This window comes from Olea europaea, chromosome 10 (genome assembly GCF_002742605.1).
Source record: "Olea europaea var. sylvestris chromosome 10, O_europaea_v1, whole genome shotgun sequence".
Lineage (NCBI taxonomy): Eukaryota > Viridiplantae > Streptophyta > Magnoliopsida > Lamiales > Oleaceae > Olea > Olea europaea.
The window spans coordinates 29,247,459-29,268,651 of record NC_036246.1 but is presented as its reverse complement, the minus strand read 5'-3'; the positions used below and the strand labels follow the sequence as shown (position 1 = coordinate 29,268,651).

Sequence of the window (21,193 nt, the reverse complement as noted above, 5' to 3'; positions counted from 1 at the left end):
GGAAAATTATATATGTGCTGCTAAAAAATAAGTTAATGAAATTGCAACGAGAACCATATGTTGGAGATATATTCAATAACTAGAAAATGAGGCTCAAGCAACGGCCAAGTTCTCATTGACAAATGTCATTCCTTTTTTTTTCGTGGATTACCTATGGGCTGCCCATCGGAACAGAAAAAAGCTATTTAAATAAATAAAATAATAATTTTCTTGTGCCCATCACAAAATTTCCCTGCAAAATTGCGTTTTAGTGAAGGACAAATGAGCATCACCGACAGTTTTCCATCGCTGAAACCTCATTTTTTAGTAGCATTAATGGTGCAATTTTCCCTTTCTATTTTTTGTATTATCTATTTTCCCAGTCAGAAGTATACAGTTGAGAATGAAAATGCCCCATCAGTACCCTCAACTCTCCCAATACAAATATTTATGGCTTGCATGATTAAAGTTTGACTCATAACTTATAATTAAATAATCTTTTTCATAATTTTTAATTACTCAATCAAAGAAGATCATACATGGTGGAGCAGTTAAGCTTCAGTATCTCCTCATACACTCATGTTCTGAAATTTTTTTCTTCTGCATGCTTAGTGGATCTTGCTTTGACTTGGGATTAAAGATATCGTGTCTAAAAGCAACAATGTCAATTTACTTTTTTTTTTTTTTTTTTTTTTTTTAAATTTTTTTTATATTTAAATATTTAAAAAATATAATTAGAAACATAAAAAATTACATTTATATGTGTAGTCTTAATCTAGTCAAGAAATATTAGTAATTTAGGGATCCACTTTTGGTGATTCTAGGATTAGGTCTTGTATATTGTACAATTAGGGAATTTCTTAATGAATAGATCCAAAGCAAGGTATCGTGTCTTCCTTAATAATGTTACAAAGGCTAGGGAGTAGGACGAGAATGGCCAAACTTTTCCCAAGGCAGATATTTGTCAATGGGAGCACCCCTTTTAGGAAAATTATATAATTTTGCTCACTTGGTTGGATAAGTATTAAAAATGAATTTTATGGTCCAAAATTCACCATTATTGACAATGATTAATAAAAGGGGCTCATGCCGTAAGTTAGACCAATTCGATAATCATATAGAGATGATGATGAGCAATACATTTATAATATGTTTAGTACGTTGTCAAGTAAAGTTTTCGTAGTGTTTATTAAATGATCAAAACCTCAACTTCCCTTCTCGTATGTTTGCATTTGTGTGTGTGTGTGTGTGATAACGCTTTAGTAGCTTTTGGCCCTCTACATATTTCCTTGCCACAAAGATCACCAACGTCATTTCTTGGCACAACTTCTACTTAAAAAAGGGAAGAAATTGTGAACAACATACTTCTTTTTCACCCACTAAAGTAAAAATTGTTACTTTTTTAAAAGATAATTTACTTCACAATCAAAAAAAGTATATTACTTATTTCTATTTTTAACCAATAAAAATTATTTATTATAAAACTTACTTATTAATAAGTAACTTTAAAAGTTTAGATGAACATGCTTATTAATTGTTATGAATAAACAAAATAACAACTTTTTACAATTTATAATTTCGTTATCAAGAGTGAACTTTCATGTCCTAACTTATCTCAAAAATAGTTGGTTTAGTCGGTCCAACATTTACTCAATAAGTTATACTATGCCATGTTATAAACTAGCATTGAAAGAAGGGTTAAAATTTTTCTTGATTTCCATATTTTAATGTAAGATTCTTTGTCCAGTCACAAAGTAATTGCTCATACATAGTAGTGCATGAACACTAATCGGCCAATCACAAGCATACATATAATGTGCATATGCACATGTTTATAACACAAAAAACAATTAGGAAGCAACTATTTGTATGGATGTCTCCTAGCCATCACTTGCTAAACTAGGTGCTTTCTAATCTTCGATCTATGCCTCATCATATACAAACAAAGACAACAAAAGGATCAAAACGTGAATTGCATATTAAACGTTGCAACAGTAAATTAAAACTGCAAAGCCGATGCCACCACTCCGCTCCCCTCACTCCTCTCCACTCCGCTCCGCTTTCACATCAATCAATTTGACCCAATAAACCTGTATTTCACTCTATATGAACTACATACATAACAATCTCCACCTTGATGAATATTCACCCCATAGGAAAAAATACTGAAAAAGCATAACCTGGGGAAATATACCATCATGGACCAATAGGTTGGGATACCTCCTCTCTAACACCTATAAATGTTAATCGAGTTCAAGTAATGCTTGAACCTATTCATTGTGTTTGGTTTTGTGAGGTGTAATTCCAACAATAACCAAGGTGATATCGAGCTCAGTTTCCACCAAATATCGAAACAACCACGATAGAGACAACACCTAACTTTCACTTTCTTTCTTCCCACATACGGTTGCTATCTATACTCACAAAGAGTCAGCCAAGATGAAGAACAATATAGCCCAAGAGAAAACCACACAGGTTATATGAAAGAAAGAGGCCGAGAATCAATATCACAGAAAGAGATAGAGAGTTCTTCATCTTGGAGGCGTAGAGGAGCCGTAGGTTATAAGCTAAGTGAGTGACCAAAAAATGGTAAGTTAGGTTAGGTTAACTTAGTGGTCCAAACAAGGCTCAACACAAAGGTAATGGGTTCCAAATGAATACCATAGCCCTCTAAGTAAATGGGACGGACCACGAGCAACACTATTAAAATAGGTTGCTTCTAGCGGTCCATAGAAAATTGGGTTGGGTTGGGTTGTCTCGATGATTGTGTGACATATAATTCAATCATATGACTAAAGTCGATTGATAATAAATAAAATCGAGGTTACACCATTGCCCAGAAGGTCGTTCGACAACAAATTGCCTAACAACCTCTACCTTGGTGTCAAAGGACCTGCAAAAGAAAATGTCTCCCATTCGTGACACCTCTAATAGAAAATCAATAAAATTGAAAATCATTTACATGTACCAATGTTTAGAAGTTCCTTGCAACTTCTAAACCTTGCCAGTGGCAGTACCTTCGCCCCATATCGGAAGGGTTGTAGTGGGTGTGAACCTTTTCAAGTCTTACCACCTCTTGAGATACTATATCTCCAATGAAGTGGAATCTAATATCAATGTGTTTAGTGGGCCCGTGAAAAATGGGGTTCTTGCACAAATGTATAGATGACTGACTATTAGAATACACTATCACATAATCATTCAAGACACAAAGTTCATGAAGTAGGCCTCTAAGCCATAGAGCTTCTTTAATAATTTCAGTGGTAGCAATATATTCTGATTCAGTAGTGGATAGTGCAACAATGTGTTGTAACTGTGATTTCCAACTAACACATGAATTAGATAAGGTAAACACGTAAGACGAAGTGGATTTCCTACCATCCCTATCTCCCGCATAATCAGCATCTACAAAACTCTTTAATTTTATACCTTCTTTATTAGCACTAAACTTTAAACCTACATCACTTGTACCCTTCAAGTACTTTAATAGCCACTTTAGCGCTTCCCAATGTTCAGGGCCCGGATTAGCCATGTATCTACTGAGAGTACTAATAGCAAAACCTAAATTCGGTCTAGTGCAAACCATCAAATACATTATGGAACCAATCACATTAGAGTAAGGCACTCTACTCATATATTCTACTTCACGCTCATTGCAAGGAGATTGTTCCTTCGATAAAACAAAATGATTAGTAAGAGGCAACCTGACAGGTTTGCAATCACTTATATTAAATTTCTTCAATACTTTGGATATGTATGGAGACTGATGCAAGAACAAAACGGAATTTGACATATCTCTTTCTATTTTCATGCTTAGGATTCTCTTAGCCTTACCTAGGTCTTTCATGTCAAATTCACCACGTAGTTTTGCTTTTATGTTATTTATCCACTCAGAGGATGATCCAATCAAGAGCACGTCGTCCACATAGAGCAACAAAAACAGATAATTATCATCAGTCTCATTGTGTTGAAAATACAAGCAGTGATCAAATTTACTTCTTTAGAACCCTATAGTGGGTACAAAGGAATCAAACCTCTTGTACCACTGTCTAGGAGATTATTTTAACCCATACAAGGATCTTCTCAGAAAACACATATAATCAGGTTTTGACTTATCCTTAAAATCTTTTGGTTGATTCATGAATATTTGTTCATCAAGCTCACCATGTAAAAAGGCAGTTTTTACATCAAGTTGTTCAAGTTCCCAGTCAAAGTGTGCAACAAATACAAGCATGACCCTAATAGTGGTGTACTTAACAACTGATGAGAAAATCTCATTATAATCAACGCCCTCCTTCTGTGTGTAACCTTTAGCCACTAACGTAACTTTAATTCTTAAGGGTTCCGAGCTACTAGTACCTTCCTTAATTTTAAAGACCCATTTGCAATCAACAATCGATTTGTTCTTAGGCCTAGGTACCAGCTCTCAAGTATGATTCTTTTCTAGAGAACTCATCTTTTCTTTCATTGCCTTAAGCCATTCATTAGATTGATCACTGCCTATCGCCTTTTCAAAAGTTTTTGGCTCTTTATCAGCTAGTTCTTCATAATTAGCATGGGCGAAAGCTAATTTAGATTCAAAACCGAACCTTCTAGGTTCTCTCGTTTGTCTCCTCTCTCTATCCCTAACTAAGTTGTAGTTAGCTAAAGGATTTTCTTCCTCATAGTGTTCTTCTATCATTACTTCGTCACTATTCTCCACCTCAGGTTCCTGAACTTGAATCTCCATCTCATTAGGAACAGTAGGGGCAAGTGTACTGAGCTTTCCTAACTCCACTTTAAACGAGTCTCTCTTTTCACCTGGGTCAGTTTCACTCTCAGGTTCAGTTTTCCCTTTGATACACAGCATCTCATTCTCGTTAAACGTGACATCCGTACTTATGATGATCTTAATCCCTTTTTGACTTCTATCTCATAACCTATAGCCCTTAACACCCTTGGGGTATCCTAGAAAGACACACTTCCTAGCTCTAGGTTCCAGCTTTCCCTTACTCTGATGAGAAAAAGTAGTAAAGCCAAAAGTCCTAAGTATCGAGTAATCATTCAGTTTACCCGATCATCTCTCATGCGGAGTGTCACCATTCAATGCAGCAGAAGGAGTCAGGTTAATCAAATAACAAGGAGTCAGGTTAATCAAATAACAAGCAGTCATAACAGCCTCACCCCAAAATGATTTGGGAACACCAAAATTTAACATCATGCAACGTACTTTATCTAGTATGGTTCTATTCATCATTTCCGCTACCCCATTTTGCCGAAGAGTGTAAGGAACGGTCTTATGTCTAGTTTGACGCTTTCTTTACACATACTATCAAATTCCTTATTGCAGAATTCTAGACAGTTATCTGTCCTTAAAAATTTGATTTTCTTGCTAGTTTGGTTTTCCACTTGTCTCTTCCAGTTATTAAAACTATTAAAAGTCTCAGATTTATCTTTCAATAGATAGACCCACACTTTCGTAGTATAGTCATCGATATAGACAGGAAATACCTATTCCCACTCGATGTGGGATTACTAGCAGGACCCCACGGATCAGAGTGCACATATTCAAGTATGCCTTTAGCTCTATTAACACTCGTGGAGAACGAAGTTTTATGATGTTTACCAAGCACACAATGATCACAAAATGACAAATTTGACACACAGTCATTACCAAACGCACATTTTTCATTAAGTAGCTTAAGTCTCTTGATGCCTACGTGAGCAAGTCTATTATGCCATGTGTGTGTGTGTGATCAATCTTGGCAAAAGAGATAGAGGAGTTCAAACCTCTAATCACTTCCCCAGTAGTAATATAGATATCGTTTTTCTTAATTCCCTTAATGGAAACTAAAGCACCTTTGATCATTTTTAGCATACCATCTCCAATTTTACCAGTGAAGTCATCATTTTCAAGTCTCCCTACTGAAATCAGATTCCTAGACAATTTGGAAATATATCTAACATCCTTTAACGTGTACACAAAACTTGTGTCAAATTTTAAATTTATGTCACCAATTCCAGCAATAGTATAGGCAAAGTTATCACACAGCACAACATGTCCAACATTAGATTCATATAATTTATAAAACTAATTCTTTTCAAACGTCACATGAAAAGATGCACCAGAGTCAAGTATCCACTCATGCATGCGGGAATTAGCAGTTAGATTTAATTCAGTAGTATATGTAACAGGACTTGTAATCATATAGACCTCACCACCATTTATATCGGAAGTAGATCCTAACACATTGACATCATCTCTCTCCTTAACCTTTAGCTTACCCTTCTCCTTATGACAATCCTTTATAAAATGTCCTTTGTTTCCACAACCATAGCATTTTCTTGCCTTAGTCCTAGATTTTGATCTAGACCTACCTTTGCTCTTCTTTTTCCATCCATTACCACTTGACTCTCCACTAATTTGATATTTATCATGACTATTTTGCCTAAATTGAGTTCTATGAATGTACCTCACCATTCCTCTTATCGTATTTTTCAGCTCTAATTTTCATTTCTTTACTTCTAAGGGAGTTTATGACAATTTCAGGTGTCTACGTGTCTCTGTCATACTTAATGGCGTTCTTAACTTCCTTGTAGGAATTAGGAATAACATTAAGCAAAATTATAGCCTTATAAGTTTCGGACACAATCTCATCACAATTAACTATATCTTGCACCAATTTGTTAAACATGTCTAAATTGTCATCGAGATCCTTTGAAAGATCCATTTTAAAATTGAAAAAACGTTTGAGCAAGTAAAGTTTATTCGGTGTAGACTTAAACAAATATAAGTCTTCCAATTTTTTCCAAATTTCTTTAGCGGTTTTCAGTTTAACCACCTTTCTTAAAACGACGTCTGACATAAGCAAGCTCATCGGCTTCTTCTCTTTGTTCTTATGAAAAATCAGTTGAAAAATTACTTTCAATGGCCTTTGAAACTTTTTGTTGGACTAAAATGCCATTCATTTTTTGTTGCCAAATAGCAAAATCACCCTTTCCATTAAAAATCTCCAAATCAAAGTTGTAAGTTGTCATCTTTACACAATAGTTAAAGAGTGCACAAAAACACAATCAAACCACACAAAGTAGTCTTAGGGTTTCAGATAATATACGTCGTTTAAGATTCTCAGGGTTTTGTAAGACTCAGGGTCTTAGATCAAGGGAATCTTTGAAAACGGGTAAGGTCACAGTAATTCTAATGAAATGGATAAGTAGCGGAAATAACAATGCAACAAAAAAACTACGTCTAACAGATAATTAGTTTCACGATAGTTATGTCGCTGAGGCTCAAATACTGATTTAACTAAAAGATAAATACTCAATCAAATAATCAAGAGCACGTAACCCTAATTTCTAGCACAAGCAATGGTTGCCAAGCAATGGCAACCCCCAAACCTAATGATCACTCCCAGACGATGATCTGCTAGTGCAAAAATATAAAGGTTTCAGCCAATTTACCAGAGCAGACCTATCTAAGTCCGTAACATGGAGAGATGCGAATTTGTTGCTTTGGGGCCACCAATATTCTCCCAAAAGGTTCAGCAAATATAACAGTTCGTTCAGCAACAAATGCAGATTGTAATCGGGGCTAAATTGTCCAAAATTTTCTGCACAATCTAAAACACTAAATCAAACACATTAGTACATTCAGAGAATCAAAATAATTGAAGTGACACGAAAAAACCACGCAGGAGCTCCTCCAGGCTCCGTCGCCGAACAACCACGCATCTTCAGTCGCCACCACCACGCGCCTCACCACCGGCGGCGCCTCGACCTGCTGAGTTCAAATCTGCCTTCAGTTTCTTCTACAGGTCAGTCGTTTGTTCGAAAATAGCAGCTGCAGATTCGGCCCTTTTGCAAAAATTACGAACCCGCCCCCTTCTTGGTCGATTTCTTGCTAGAGAATATGACCCACGCTTTGATACCAGTTCTGAGGTGTAATTCCAGCAATAACCAAGGTGATACCGGGCTTTGTTTCTACCAAATATCGACACAACCACGATTGAGACAACACCCAACTTTCACTTTCTTTCTTCCCACATACGGTTGCTATCTATACTCACAAAGAGTCGGCCAAGGATGAAGAACAATATAGCCCAAGAGAAAACCACACAGGTTATATGAAAGAAAGAGGCCAAGAATCAATATCACAGAAAAAGATGGAGAGTTCTTCATCGTGAAGGTATAGAGGAGCCGTAGGTTATAAGATAAGTGAGTGACCAAAAAATGGTAAGTTATCTTAGGTTAACTTAGTGGTCCAAACAAGGCTCAACACAAAGGTAATGGGCTCCAAATGAATACCATAGCCCTCCAAGTAAATGGGATGGACCACGGGCAACACTATTAAAATAGGTTGCTTCTAACAGTCCATAGAAAATTGGGTTGGGTTGTCTCGATGATAATGTCGACATATAATTCAATCATATGGCCAAGGTCGATTGATAATAAATAAAATCGAGGTTACATATTGCCCAAGAGGTCGTTTGACAACAAATTGCCTAACAGGTTTTATCAACATGTCTACTACATTCTCTAATATATATACTTTCTCTAGCAAGAGTTCTCCGGAAGTAACCAACTCCCCCATCATGTGAAATCTCACACCAATGTGCTCGGTTCTTGCATGATAAATTTGATTCTTTGCTAAAAAGATGGTGCTCTACAATTTAGCTTCATTCCATTTTGTTTGATCCCAAACTCCCTCACAAGCCCTCTCAACCACAAAAATTCCTTGGCTGCTTCAGTTGGCAACGTGTGCTTTGCTTCAATTGTAGATAATGCTACAAGTGACTGCACCTTTAATGTCCAACATATAGGCCCACTTGCGAGTGTAAAAACATAACCTATAAAGGACCTTCTATCATCCAAGTCACTTGCATAATCTGCATCGACGTATCCATAAACTGAAACATCATCATATTGTCTCTCAGACATGATCCTCACACTCCATTATACCTCTCAAGTACCTGAAAATCCACTTTACAGCTCTCAAATGCTCTTTGCCGGGATTAGCTATGTACTTTCTCGCCACGTTGACTCTATGTTCTAAATCTGATATGGTACACACCCTTGTATACATTAAACATCCCATTATGTTAGCATAAGTTACCTTTGACATCTTTGCAATTTATTCTTCATTCTTTGGGCATTGATTACTAGACAATTTGAAGTGATCTGCCAATGATGTACTTGCTGGTTTTGTATCGGACATGCTAAACCTCTCTAACACTTTCTTCAAATAATTTTTTGAGACAACTATAATTTTCTAGCCTTCCTATCTCTGTTGATCTCCATGTCAATAATCTTCTTGACTGCTCCCAAGTCTTTCATACCAAATTACTACTTAACAAAGTCTTCAATCTGTCTACCTCGTTCATGTTATTAGCATCAATTATCATGTCATTCATATACAACATCAAGAAACTTTATGAATCATCCATAAGAACTCTGTAGTAAACACAACAATCATACTCATAGTGGCCAATATGAATCATGTGGGAGTTAAACTTCTTGTACCGTTGCTGTTGAAACTGTTTAAATCCATATAAAGACATCTTCAGCTTACACACGAAATTCTTTGTTCCTAGTTCCAAGAACCCCTCCGACTGCTTCATGAAAATATGTTCCTCTAAATCACCATGAAGGAAATGAGTCTTCACATCCAGCTGCACTAACTCCAAATCAAAATTGTCCCATTGCCAAGACGATTTTGATGGGAGTGTGTCTTACTACTGGAGAGAAAATCTCATCATAGTCTACTCTATTTCTATGTGAGCATCCCTTAGCTACTAATCGAGTCTTGTATCTTTTTCCTTCCTTTTCTAACATTTCTTTTTTCTTTTTGTATACCTACTTACACTCTATTGGTTTTTTCCCCTCTGGAAGCTCTACTAAATCCCAATATTATTTTTTTTGCAATGACTCAATTTTTTCCATCATAACCTCTACCCATTTACTTTTCTCATGACTACCAAATACATCCTAAAAAGTTATAGGATAGATATCACTGGTAATGTTTGCATAAGAAATTGAATCTTTGAATCCATGCTTCACAAGAGGCCTAATAGTGCGACGTAGTCTATCTGTGGTAATACTATGATATTGCTCTTCTTCTGGGCCAGAACTATCTACTCGTTGAGCATTAATCTTTATATCAACATTGTCTAACCTACTTGTACCACTTCTTTTCATCTAGAGAAGTTTTAAGTATGAATGTTTCATCAAAGACTGCATCCTTATCGATTACCATCTTCTTTGCCTCTTGATTACAAAACTTGTAAATTTTACACCTTTCACATAGCCTAAAAAAATGCACTTTTTTGATTTCGGATCAAACTTGAATATCTAATCACTAGATATATGCACATAAGATGGATACCTAAATATTCTCAATTCAGAATAATCAACTTCATTATTTATCCAAACTTCCTTTACAACTTTCCCATCTAGTGTTGCACGTGGTGATTTGTTTATGACATAACATGCCATGTTTATCGCTTCTGCCCAAAAGCTCTTCGGAAGCCCTCCATTCAGCCTCAAACATATTGCTCATTCTGCAATTGTTTGTTCATCTTCTTTGCTACACCATTCTGCTGCGGTGTTTTACAAACTATGTAATATCATTGAATATCATGCTCCTCATAGAATTTTGAAAACTATGAATTTATCTACTTTATATCAGTTTATCTTGAGGTGCTTAATTTTCCTCCCCATCTGGTTCTTTACCTCTACTTTCCACAATTTGAATTTGCCAAAGGCTTCAAACTTGTGCTTCATAAAATATATCCAGACTTTTTCTACAGAAATCATCAATGTAAGTAATGAAATATTGATATCCACCTTTAGACAACTCCCTTACTGGTCCCCAAACATCAAACTACACATAATCAAGAATGTCTTTTGTCTTGTACTTTCCCGAAATCCAGCTTGTATGATTTTACTCCCTTCAACAAATTCCTCTTATGAAAGCTCAATCATACAACATTCTCCCATGTGCCCCAGTCGCATTTGTCATAGAAGAGTGTTATCTGACTTATATTCTACTATAGCAACTCCACCTACATTTGTACAATCACAGCGCTTTTTTCACTGTCAAAGCTCCACATTCTAACTTACAAGAATAGCCACTGGTGTTTAAAATACCTAAAGAAATTAGGTTCTTTCTCACTCTGATACATGCCTAACATCCTCCAAAGTTATCACCGAGAGCCAACAGGACTGATGTGACTTTCTCCAATTCGAGATCTAATGTGAATTCCTCCAATTAGGTTCTTTTCTGCTTGTTATAGGCCAACAGGGCTGCTGTGACTTCCTCCAATTTGAAAGCCACTTTATCCTCATGTCAACGTGGTCACTAGGTGGTCATACGAAGGAGGAAGAGAGCACAACAATATTATTGCTTATCTTCAACATCAAAATTGATTTTAAGTCGCAACAAATTGATGATAATTTGATTGAACACATTAACATGTTGAATTAGATCTGTATCCTCCAGCATCTTAAGCCCGTACAATCGCTACTTCAGATGTAACTTGTTCGTGAGAGAATTTGATATATAATGACTCCAATTTTTGCCAAACCTCCATAAAAAACTCAACGTCCATGACAAGATACATGATCTCGTCCATCAAACAAAGCATAATTGTACCCATTGCTCGCGCCTCAAGCCCTTCCTAATCGGTATCTAACTTACCCGATGGCTTCTTCTTAGATAACAATTTCACCATCCATTGCTACGCCAATAAATCATTCACCCTTCGCTGCAATAATTCGAAATTCCTAGTTTCAGCGAATTTCATCGCATCAAATTTTGCAATCAAAGAGCTCGCCATCTAGACCTGGAGATCTGATACCAGATCTTGGATTCTATATTCAATAATAGAGAAGTGAAATAGAGAAATCAATACAAGTATTTAACGTGATTCAACGATGTGCTTATATCCACAAGAGCAAATTGGAGATTTTTATTCAATATGAATAATAAGATTACATTATCGGTATTTGTACTACCCTAACCTATGTCCATACAAAACTTTATGGCCCGTACAAGAAAATATTCCTGTACTGTACTACGGGGCACCCAACCTATTCGATGTCCTCAGCAAACAAACAATAAATTAAAACACGCAAGGCCTTGCTCCGCTCCAATATCAACCAATTTGATTCTGTAAAACTATGTTCCACTTTATATGAGTCACATGAACAGCGTGACAAAATGTATCTCTTCAGTGATGCAAAGAATATTTCTTGTTGAAATAGTTTCATCTAGCCTTGGCCTAGTTGCTTGGGTAGGTCATGCCACTTATTTCTTTTATTTTTTGTTTGGTATACAAACCCGCGTCTTTGAAAGACTTCTTCCAATGTCCAATTCTTTCTAGTGAACATGCCAAAATGATATGATTGTTATGCAACATTAAATTTTACTATGTAAGATAATTGATAAGATTTTAATTATTTGCTCTCACATGTTTAGCAAAGTAAATTAAAGAATATTAGACAACATTATATGATATAAAAATGAGATTAATGTTTTATTCGTTGAACTCTTCCGATAGATCTAATACTGATAGTAAAATTGTACGTATTTAAGTGTGTTGCAAGCTAGACCGTTTAGTTTAAAATACAAGTCATTATAAAAATATATAATTTACAGCTAAATCTTAAAATGAGAATGCCATCTAATAGTGCGTCGACGAAGGAATAATAACAGCAGTGGCCAGTGGGAGCTGGCCGGCCTGGTTGTGAGCAAAAGCCGGCCGGCCCGCTCAATCAGTGTTCATTTCAGCTAAAGCCAGCCTGCTACTAGAATCCTATTTCCTCCATCAATTATTATTATTATTCTTTAATCCCAGACAGCATCTACAAATTGGGGTTTAAACAATAATATTTTTGTTTAATTAGTGAAGAATGGTATATAATGCTATATTTAGTGGCATTTGGAGTTATTTAGGAATGAATTAACTATCGTAAGACTTTACGATTCTCTCTTTTTTTTTTCTTTTCTTTTTCAATTAAAATTATAGTAGCGCTAAGTGTTTTTAGTAATGATCTTTACAAAATTTCATTTAGCCCCCGTTTGGTTCTCATTCTTTGACCACAAAAATGAAAAATATGATCGTTATTCATTACATCAAATCACCATATTTGACTTTCTATCTCTTGTGTGAGTCTCGTAACGATTATATTTTTTATTCTCATTCATAAAAAATTGGGAATCAAACCGACCAGAAGCGTCGAGTTGAATTTTATTTTAACTAAAAATTTCGTAGCTTTTGAAGTTTCAATTAATCTTACTTTTTAAAATATGGTAGATTAGGACAACCCTTTTTGTGGCTGGCACTTAGTCGAGATAGAGTTTTGGTTTTTTCTAAAAGGATTGAGCTTTAAGAAGAGGTGCTTGCTAAATGCGTTTTCAATTCCTTGACAGCCGTACTATTACTATTTATATTGTTTGATTCTTAGATGTAACTCTTGGTTGAAGATTGATTTTTCTTGTCATTATTCGTTATAAACTATATCTTTTACGTGATTCACGATGGAAGTAAAAAGCGATAAACAGTCATCTTTTTCGAAAAAATAACAATCCATTTCATTATATTACCATTTACTGAGAGTTCAGATCTATTGTCTCTCTAAAAAAAAATTTCACGAATCATTAAACCTCATTATCTTAAATTTATTTTGTTTTTTAGACTCATTTTTTATAATACATTATAATTTTACCATAAATTCAATTTTCTTTTTTCTTTTTAACCATACGTGTCCAAAAAAATCATTATTACCAAAGTTATTTCCCAAAAGATGGGGCCCAAAAAGAACCTAAGTTGTTGAGGTGTCAAATATTTAAAAGTAAAAAACAATATTTACTTCATCATCCCCGAATTGAAGACCCAATAATTATTCTCTCTTTTGGAGATTTACCCAATAAAATTCAATGGAGTAGCGTCGCATGCTTTTATTTGTCAACAGTAGTAAGGACAACTTGGGGATCTTCGATTTCAGATTTCAACACCCCGCAACCGTACCCCCGTACCCCACACACGCAATATATTTATATAATATAATAAAGAAAAAGTTCAGAAAAAATAATGGCCGGAGAGTGCTCAAAATTAGAATAAAGACACTTAATCAAGCTTAAAAATAAAAACGAAGGAGGCAGACTGATTTGACAATAAATAATTAGTGTTTTTTGTTTTAATTTTTCAAACTATCCAATTACGCGTCGACACATATCCTACATGTTTTTGAATCAATATGTGTAGCATGATTATCAAAATTAATAGTTAATAGCTAGACAAAGTAAAGAATTTTTCATTAAAATAGTGCTCAAACTTTTAGGCCGTGGTTGGTTTGCCGTTTTCGGCCCATTTTTCGTTTTTCGTTTTCGAAAACACATTTGGCCCATCGTTTTCGAAAACGCATTTTTGAAAACGAGTTAAAATTTATAACTGAAAACCCAAAACGACTTTTTATCGTTTTCAACATTTTCAGTTATAAATGTCGAAAATGCTCAAAACGCGAAAAATGTGTCGTTTTCGGGGAAAACAAAAAATCGTTTTGAAAATGAAAATGAAAAATAAAAATGCAAACCAACCACTACCTTAATTTTTGACAGTTCTTTTAGTTGAGCCCGACATCTACTATTGTGAACCTACTATTGTCCCATGTAACACAAATGAATTCCACTACATCTACTACTCTGAAGTTACTATTGTCTCATGTAACACGAATGAATTCCACTTAGTAATGTGGATTTCCTTAATTCCAAAATAAAGTAAACAATTTTTCATTAAATTAAATACTCAAACTTTTGATCTTACAGTTCTCTTAGCAGTAAAATGAATTATCTTTCACTTGACAATTTGGCTTTGTTAATACCTAGACAAAGTAAAGAATTTTTACTAAATTTAATGCTTAGACTTTTGATTTGTCGCAACTCCTTTTATCAAATTCTAATCTATTTCTCTTAACTTACTATCCTCTTTACCATAAAATTGAACTATCTTTCACTTGGAAATATGGGTTTACCGTTTATTTGATACCAAGATGAAGTATAGAACTTTTCACTAAGTTCAACACTCAAAGTTTCCATTTATTGCAGCTCCTTTTATATGTCTTAGATCGATTTTTTTTTTTTTTTTAAACTTAATGTTCTCTTAGCTATAACATGAACTATCTTTCACTTGGATACGTAAGTTTACATAATACCTATATAAATTACAAAATTTTGGTAGTGTGACTTGTCTTAATGTCAAGATAAGTCAAAGAATTTTTCACTAAATTTAACACTCCACCTTTCAATTTGTTGCAACTCCTTGTGTTGATCTCTAATCGATCTATTGTCCGAACTCAATGTCCTCTTAACACGAGGTATCTTTCACTTTAGAATGTGGGTTTACTTAATATCAGGACAAAGTAGAGAATGTTTCGTTGAATTTAACACTCAAACTTTTTATTTGTCGTAGGGTCGCAGCTCATTTAATTGAGCTCAGATCTGGTCCTCTTATCTGTAACACAAACTATCTTTCATTTGGCAATGGGGATTTACTTATTACCTGAACAAAGTAAAGAATATTTCACTAAATTTAATGCTCGAACTACTTATTTGTGACAACTCTTGTCCAGATCTACTATCTCCAACTTTTTGTATGTCACCTTCGCTAGTTGGTGTGAGATTCTTTATTTGGACACATGCTACTATGCTAGCTTTTACCTTCCTTTTATCTTTGCTTATATGCATGGAATTCTCCACCAAAATTTTCAGCAGAGAAAAACTTCTCTCTCTATCCCTAATTTTAATTTTTTTTTCCTTCCTTGATTTGGCTTTGTTCATAGCCGTCTTTAGCTACAAAGCTAACTGTCCCCTTCTTTTAATTTCTTCAAGTTTCAACTACTTTATAGCTACTTCTACTAGTAATAGAAGAGAAATTAGAGAGGAAAACAAAGAGAGCTCTTTGCCTTTGCTTTTCTTGTTCATCAGATCTTTTAACACTCCACCTAAAATTCAAGAATCTGAAATCCCGGAATTCGGTTTCGATTTCGGCTTCATGAGATAATCTCTTTCTTGATCATTCTCTGATCTTAGTTTGTTGGATTTTGATTTGATCGACAGATTCAATGGAGGAAGATCAGGGTCAAAAACATATGTGCAAGTTTTGTAGCAAAAGCTTTCCCTCCGGAAGATCCTTAGGAGGCCACATGAGGTCTCATTTGATCAATATTTCATCTGATGAGAAATTGATTAAAAAAAAGAAGCTTCCACCTCTTGCCAATTCGAAAAGTAACTCCGAAAATGTTTACGAACTTCAGGAGAATCCAAAGAAGAAGAACGAGCTCTCGAAGTCATCAAACGACGAGAAGGATAGTTTGTTTAAGGACAGGATTTGTAAAGAATGTGGAAAAGGATTCCAATCTTGGAGAGCTTTGTTTGGTCACATGAAGTGTCACTCTGTAAATGGAAGGAACATTTCTAGCGTCGACGAGGAATCTTGGAATGGTTCGAATGATCATCTGAAGCCGGATTTGGATAGCGAATCGGATAATGAAGGCTTGACTCCGTGCAGGAGAAAGAGATCGGATAGAATGATCAAAAGGTACAACACTTCATCTTCTTTAAGTACTATTGCTGCTAATTTGTCATCCTGCATTTCTGAGATTGATCAGCAAGAACAAGAAGAGGTTGCCATTAGTTTAATTATGCTTTCAAGGGATGTTTCGAATTGGAGTATTATGGATTCTGTTCTTGATCAATCCTCTGAAAATAATTCTAACTTTTTAGAGTCGAGCAAAATTTCTCTACTGAAATCAAAGAAATCCAAGTCTGATGAGGAAGATTTCGGATTCAAAACTCCTGTTATTCCAATAAATGGCCTCAAAATGAGCAAATCTCATGTTTCCGCATGTGGGTTTCTTGAGAAAAAGAATCTTGATAACGAGTCCGAAGTTAACTCGCCCAAGAAATTGATCAAGAAAAGCGAATCGGAAAAGTTTGAGATAGATTCTAATAAGAAGAACAAGTTAAGCAAGAGAAAGTGCATTGGTTTATATGATCCTCAGTTGAGTGTGCCAGAGAATTTCCAAGAAAAAGTTGCTTATTTTGGTACTTCTGATTATTTATTCTGTGAGAAAAAACCAAAATTTGAGTGCACAACTTGCCACAAGGCCTTTTCTTCTTATCAAGCACTTGGAGGCCATAGAGCTAGCCAAAAGAAGTTCAAAGGCTGCTGCACTCCAAACGGCGAAGACATCCTCAATTCTGATCAAATTTCACCAAATCAAACTGCCAATGATAAACTCATGATCGATATTTTTGCAATGAAGGCAGAATCAGAAATCAGGTTCAAGAATAATTCTAAGGATCACGAATGCCCGATTTGCTTTAAAGTTTTCGCATCAGGCCAAGCCTTAGGTGGCCACAAGAGATCACACTTAATTCGCGAGGCGAAATCCAATCCATCTATTGTAATCGAAAAACAAGAACCAATTCGAGATTTTCTCGATCTCAACTTGCCTGCACCTGTCGAAGAAGATCTCGATAACGATCGACTCAGGTTGAAGCCTTGGTGGAGAGGAACCAGCAGCCTTGAGCACGAGCTACTACTGAGCCTACTCTCTAGCTGATGATCCTGCACATTTCTTGGTTAATTTCCCATGAAAAACACGCAGAGGAAAGTGTACAGATTCATTAATTATTTGCAGATTTCTCAAAAGTAATAACTACTTCTATGTTTCATGTTCTTTTTACCTAATCATTTTCACAAGTTATAATTATAAGTTACAAATTTTACTGAGTTCTGACATTATGATAAAGTACATTGTTCCTGTGTAATAATTTATTTCTTGGCATTGAAGGAAAATGAGTAATTAAGTTGTTGAAAACTAGGATAAAGATACAAGTGAGCACAAGTTGGTTGTTTAGTCACCTACCATTAAACATGACAACCCATCTCATTAGTTATTGTTTCTTAATTAATCTCAATTACAAATGATGTAGGTTTACATTACATTTCACCGACGTTTTCTTTACTAAAGTGTCGTAATAATTTTGTCAGAGAAATACATGAATCTTATAATCTAATTTGTAGCACATAGGATATACAATAAATTTGCCAAAATGAACAAGATTCTAATTTTCTAGAAATTTTGAAAATAGGAATTTGACTTTTGAAACGATGATATTTGTGTTGTGTTGTTAGGTTCTAGAGGCGTTGCTAATTAGGATCAATGGTCCAACAATGACAATGTTGACAGAAAGAACTTCAATGTCAAAGTTGGGATTGGGTGCTTTGGGTGAGCAAGCTAATAAGGATTCATTGCGTGTTCTGGATTGATACGAATCAATTAGAAAAGAAGATTCTAAACCAATTAAAAAATGGAAAGAATATGAAGTATGTGCAAAAACGTAAATGATGTACAAAAATGAGTATTACTTTCTGTTCGGTAGTCGAATTTTTGCCCATGGGTACAATTTGAAAACATTTTTTGATCCTGCAAAAGTTTGTTGGATGACTATGTCAAACTTTGGGGTCAAAATCGGTTGTTTAGAGGTTCATTTTTCCATTTTTATGTTTTGAATTATTTTAACGTTATTTTTGTTATTTGTAGTATTTTAGTTTTATTCAAATTTGTTTTGTAGTTTATTTGAATTTATCTTTATAATTAGAGTTTTGTTATTTTTTAGAATTAATCATAATATGAAAATTTTCACTTCATATCTTATTCTTAATTGAATAGAATATTCTTGATATTCATGGCATTCAAATTATCCGAACTTATCAAAAATTTACATTCTTTGTGGCGTTCAACAAATTCATAGTAAAGTTCGTGGGTCAAGATATTGTTGGCGATTATCTTGGTTTTTTGGTTCAATAAATTATTGGGTCAAACTTCAAACCGAAATTTAAGTTTTCTTGGGATTGTGATTCAATCTTTTGTAAATTTCAGAGCTACTATTACTACATGGGTTCATATCACTGGACCTGGGCCTGGGCCTTGGCATGTTTTTTGTGGGCTTGTGAAATGTAGCCTTTGATACTTGCAAAGGGCTGGCAGCCCCCTAGACTAAAAAGATCTACATAGCAAATTAATGTAAGTTTTGCCAAATAAGTTCTATCATCAATTCCATTAACAGTGATCAGGGAGCTCTTGAATTTCAACTGAACTTCGCCCTGCTACGGTCATTACACCATATTAATTATATAGGAAGATTTTCATCCAGTAGCTTATATTTCCTAGGGCTTAAGCCATTATTGATCATTTTAAAGACTAAAATTTTGAAAATTCAGTAAACCAACTTTTAATTAGCGGATAGGATGACATCATTCGCAACTGACGTCAATTGTATTGAAATATAATTTGTCAACTTTCTTGAATGTGCTGAAGAAGACTAAAAGGTACATGTGATGAATTATTCTGTAGGTACATATTTTGTTACCAGATTTTATATAGAGGTCTCCCTATGATTTAAGGTAATCCTCAGGGGTAGCTCAATGGTTAGGTTTTGGATTTTCTCCCTAATGGTCATCAATTCGAGTCTCCTCAGGGTCACTGATGTGAGTATCCTGCTGTAAATTTCAGGGCTCTGTGGAATTAGTCGAGGTGCGCGTGAACTGGCTCGGACACCCACAGTTATAAAAAAAATGATTTACAGTTGCCAAAAACTGTTTTTGACAGTAGTCAATCCCTGTGAGACACCTGTATTTTCTGTATAAAATCTCTTAAAAATCTGTACTTGTAGCATTTTTCACATGTGATAAGTAAAAGAATTCTGTTAATTGCAATTCTTTTTGCGCATGCACTTGAATTAATTTTATTATTCTGCATCAAATTAAATTAAACCTGAAAAGTCTAACTTGAGTTTGTTCACATTTAGCTTATTACCATAAAGTTGAGTTTAAAAATTCAATATTCGCTGTCCGAATCTATTAATAGCATATAGGCTAAGCAATGGAAAATGTAACCTCAAAATTGAAAATGAAACGATAAAATGACAAATTCATTTTTCAATATTTAAGCTTTTTTAGTTGGGCAGAAATCTATCCCAATTATCAAAATCAATTCAAAACTTGGGACTAATTTTCCCCAAAGTCCAATTCATTTTTGAGAGAGACGAAACTACTAAAAAACAACTTTTCACCTACTGAAAATTACCAACGGATGCAGAAACGGATTGTCCGTTGGTAAAAGTAATTCACTTTCAACTACGATAATCAGCAACGAATTTTTCGTTGGTAACAATGATATCCTTTTACCAACGGATGTTTCGTGCCTAATGTAACCGTTTAACATTTGAATCTTTCACGTATGGATATTCTGTAGGTGACGTACCAAAATATTACCAACATATTGTATCCGTTAGTAATTAGAAACGGATTATCCGTTGATAAAAGTAATTCACTTTGAACTACGATAATTAGCAACGAATTTTCCATTGGTAATGATAATTGTTACGCCTCGATTGTACGAGCCTCGATACCGAAGTGTCATCTCACCACCGAAGCCAAGATCAAGTGGACCACTCCGACCCTCCCGAAGCTTCTCCGAAGTGATACATCGATTCCTACTACTGATCTTCCGAAGTATCCCACCTCCGAGGTCGGGATCAGGTGGACCCCGGTTAGAAGATCCGCCGCCAATTTAAGATTTGTCCTGCATCTAGGGTTTAAATTGATTTGACGTCCCCATGAGGCTATTTGATGTGACTTATCAACTTTATGTCAATTCAAGTCGGGGGAAAACAAACTGTTCGCCCACTCTACAAGCGCGGCTGATTGACGCCTATGAGTAGACGCTTCATACCGTCAGATGTATACACGTGTTCCACATCCCACGGTCCATACCACCTATAAATACCCAAAGTTTGGCAAGAGGCAAAGGTAATGAAACTCTCAATACATAGCATTCCATAACAAGTTTATATATTCTCCTTCCCCTTTATTGATTGATTTTGTGTAGCCCCAGGGCACTGTTCCGACCACCCAAACCTGACTTGACCGTCGGAGTGTATACGGCCGCCACCCCCCTCGTCGGTTCCGATCGTGTGCGCCTGACCATTTGTTCATTTCGCAAGGAGGAATACGTGGAGTGGCTATAAGTTGGCCACGTGGAGGAGCCATTTTTGGAGGTCAACAGTCTGGCGCCGTCTGTGGGAAACTCATTCCCCCTTCGAAGTTTTACATTCCCCATCGGAGAAGACACCGAAAAAACCGGCGACTGACCCTGAAAAGGGGGCATT

At 35.4% G+C, this 21,193-nt stretch overlaps 1 protein-coding gene across 1 annotated transcript; it reads left to right on the top strand.

Annotated features, from left to right (window-relative positions):
* The first annotated feature begins 15,712 nt into the window (after window positions 1-15,712).
* Window positions 15,713-17,750, top strand: LOC111401767 (zinc finger protein ZAT4-like). Its single transcript, XM_023029655.1, has one exon. The coding sequence runs from the start codon at window positions 16,078-16,080 to the stop codon at window positions 17,578-17,580; it is 1,503 nt and encodes a 500-aa protein (XP_022885423.1). The 5' UTR covers window positions 15,713-16,077; the 3' UTR covers window positions 17,581-17,750.
* The last annotated feature ends 3,443 nt before the right edge of the window (window positions 17,751-21,193 follow it).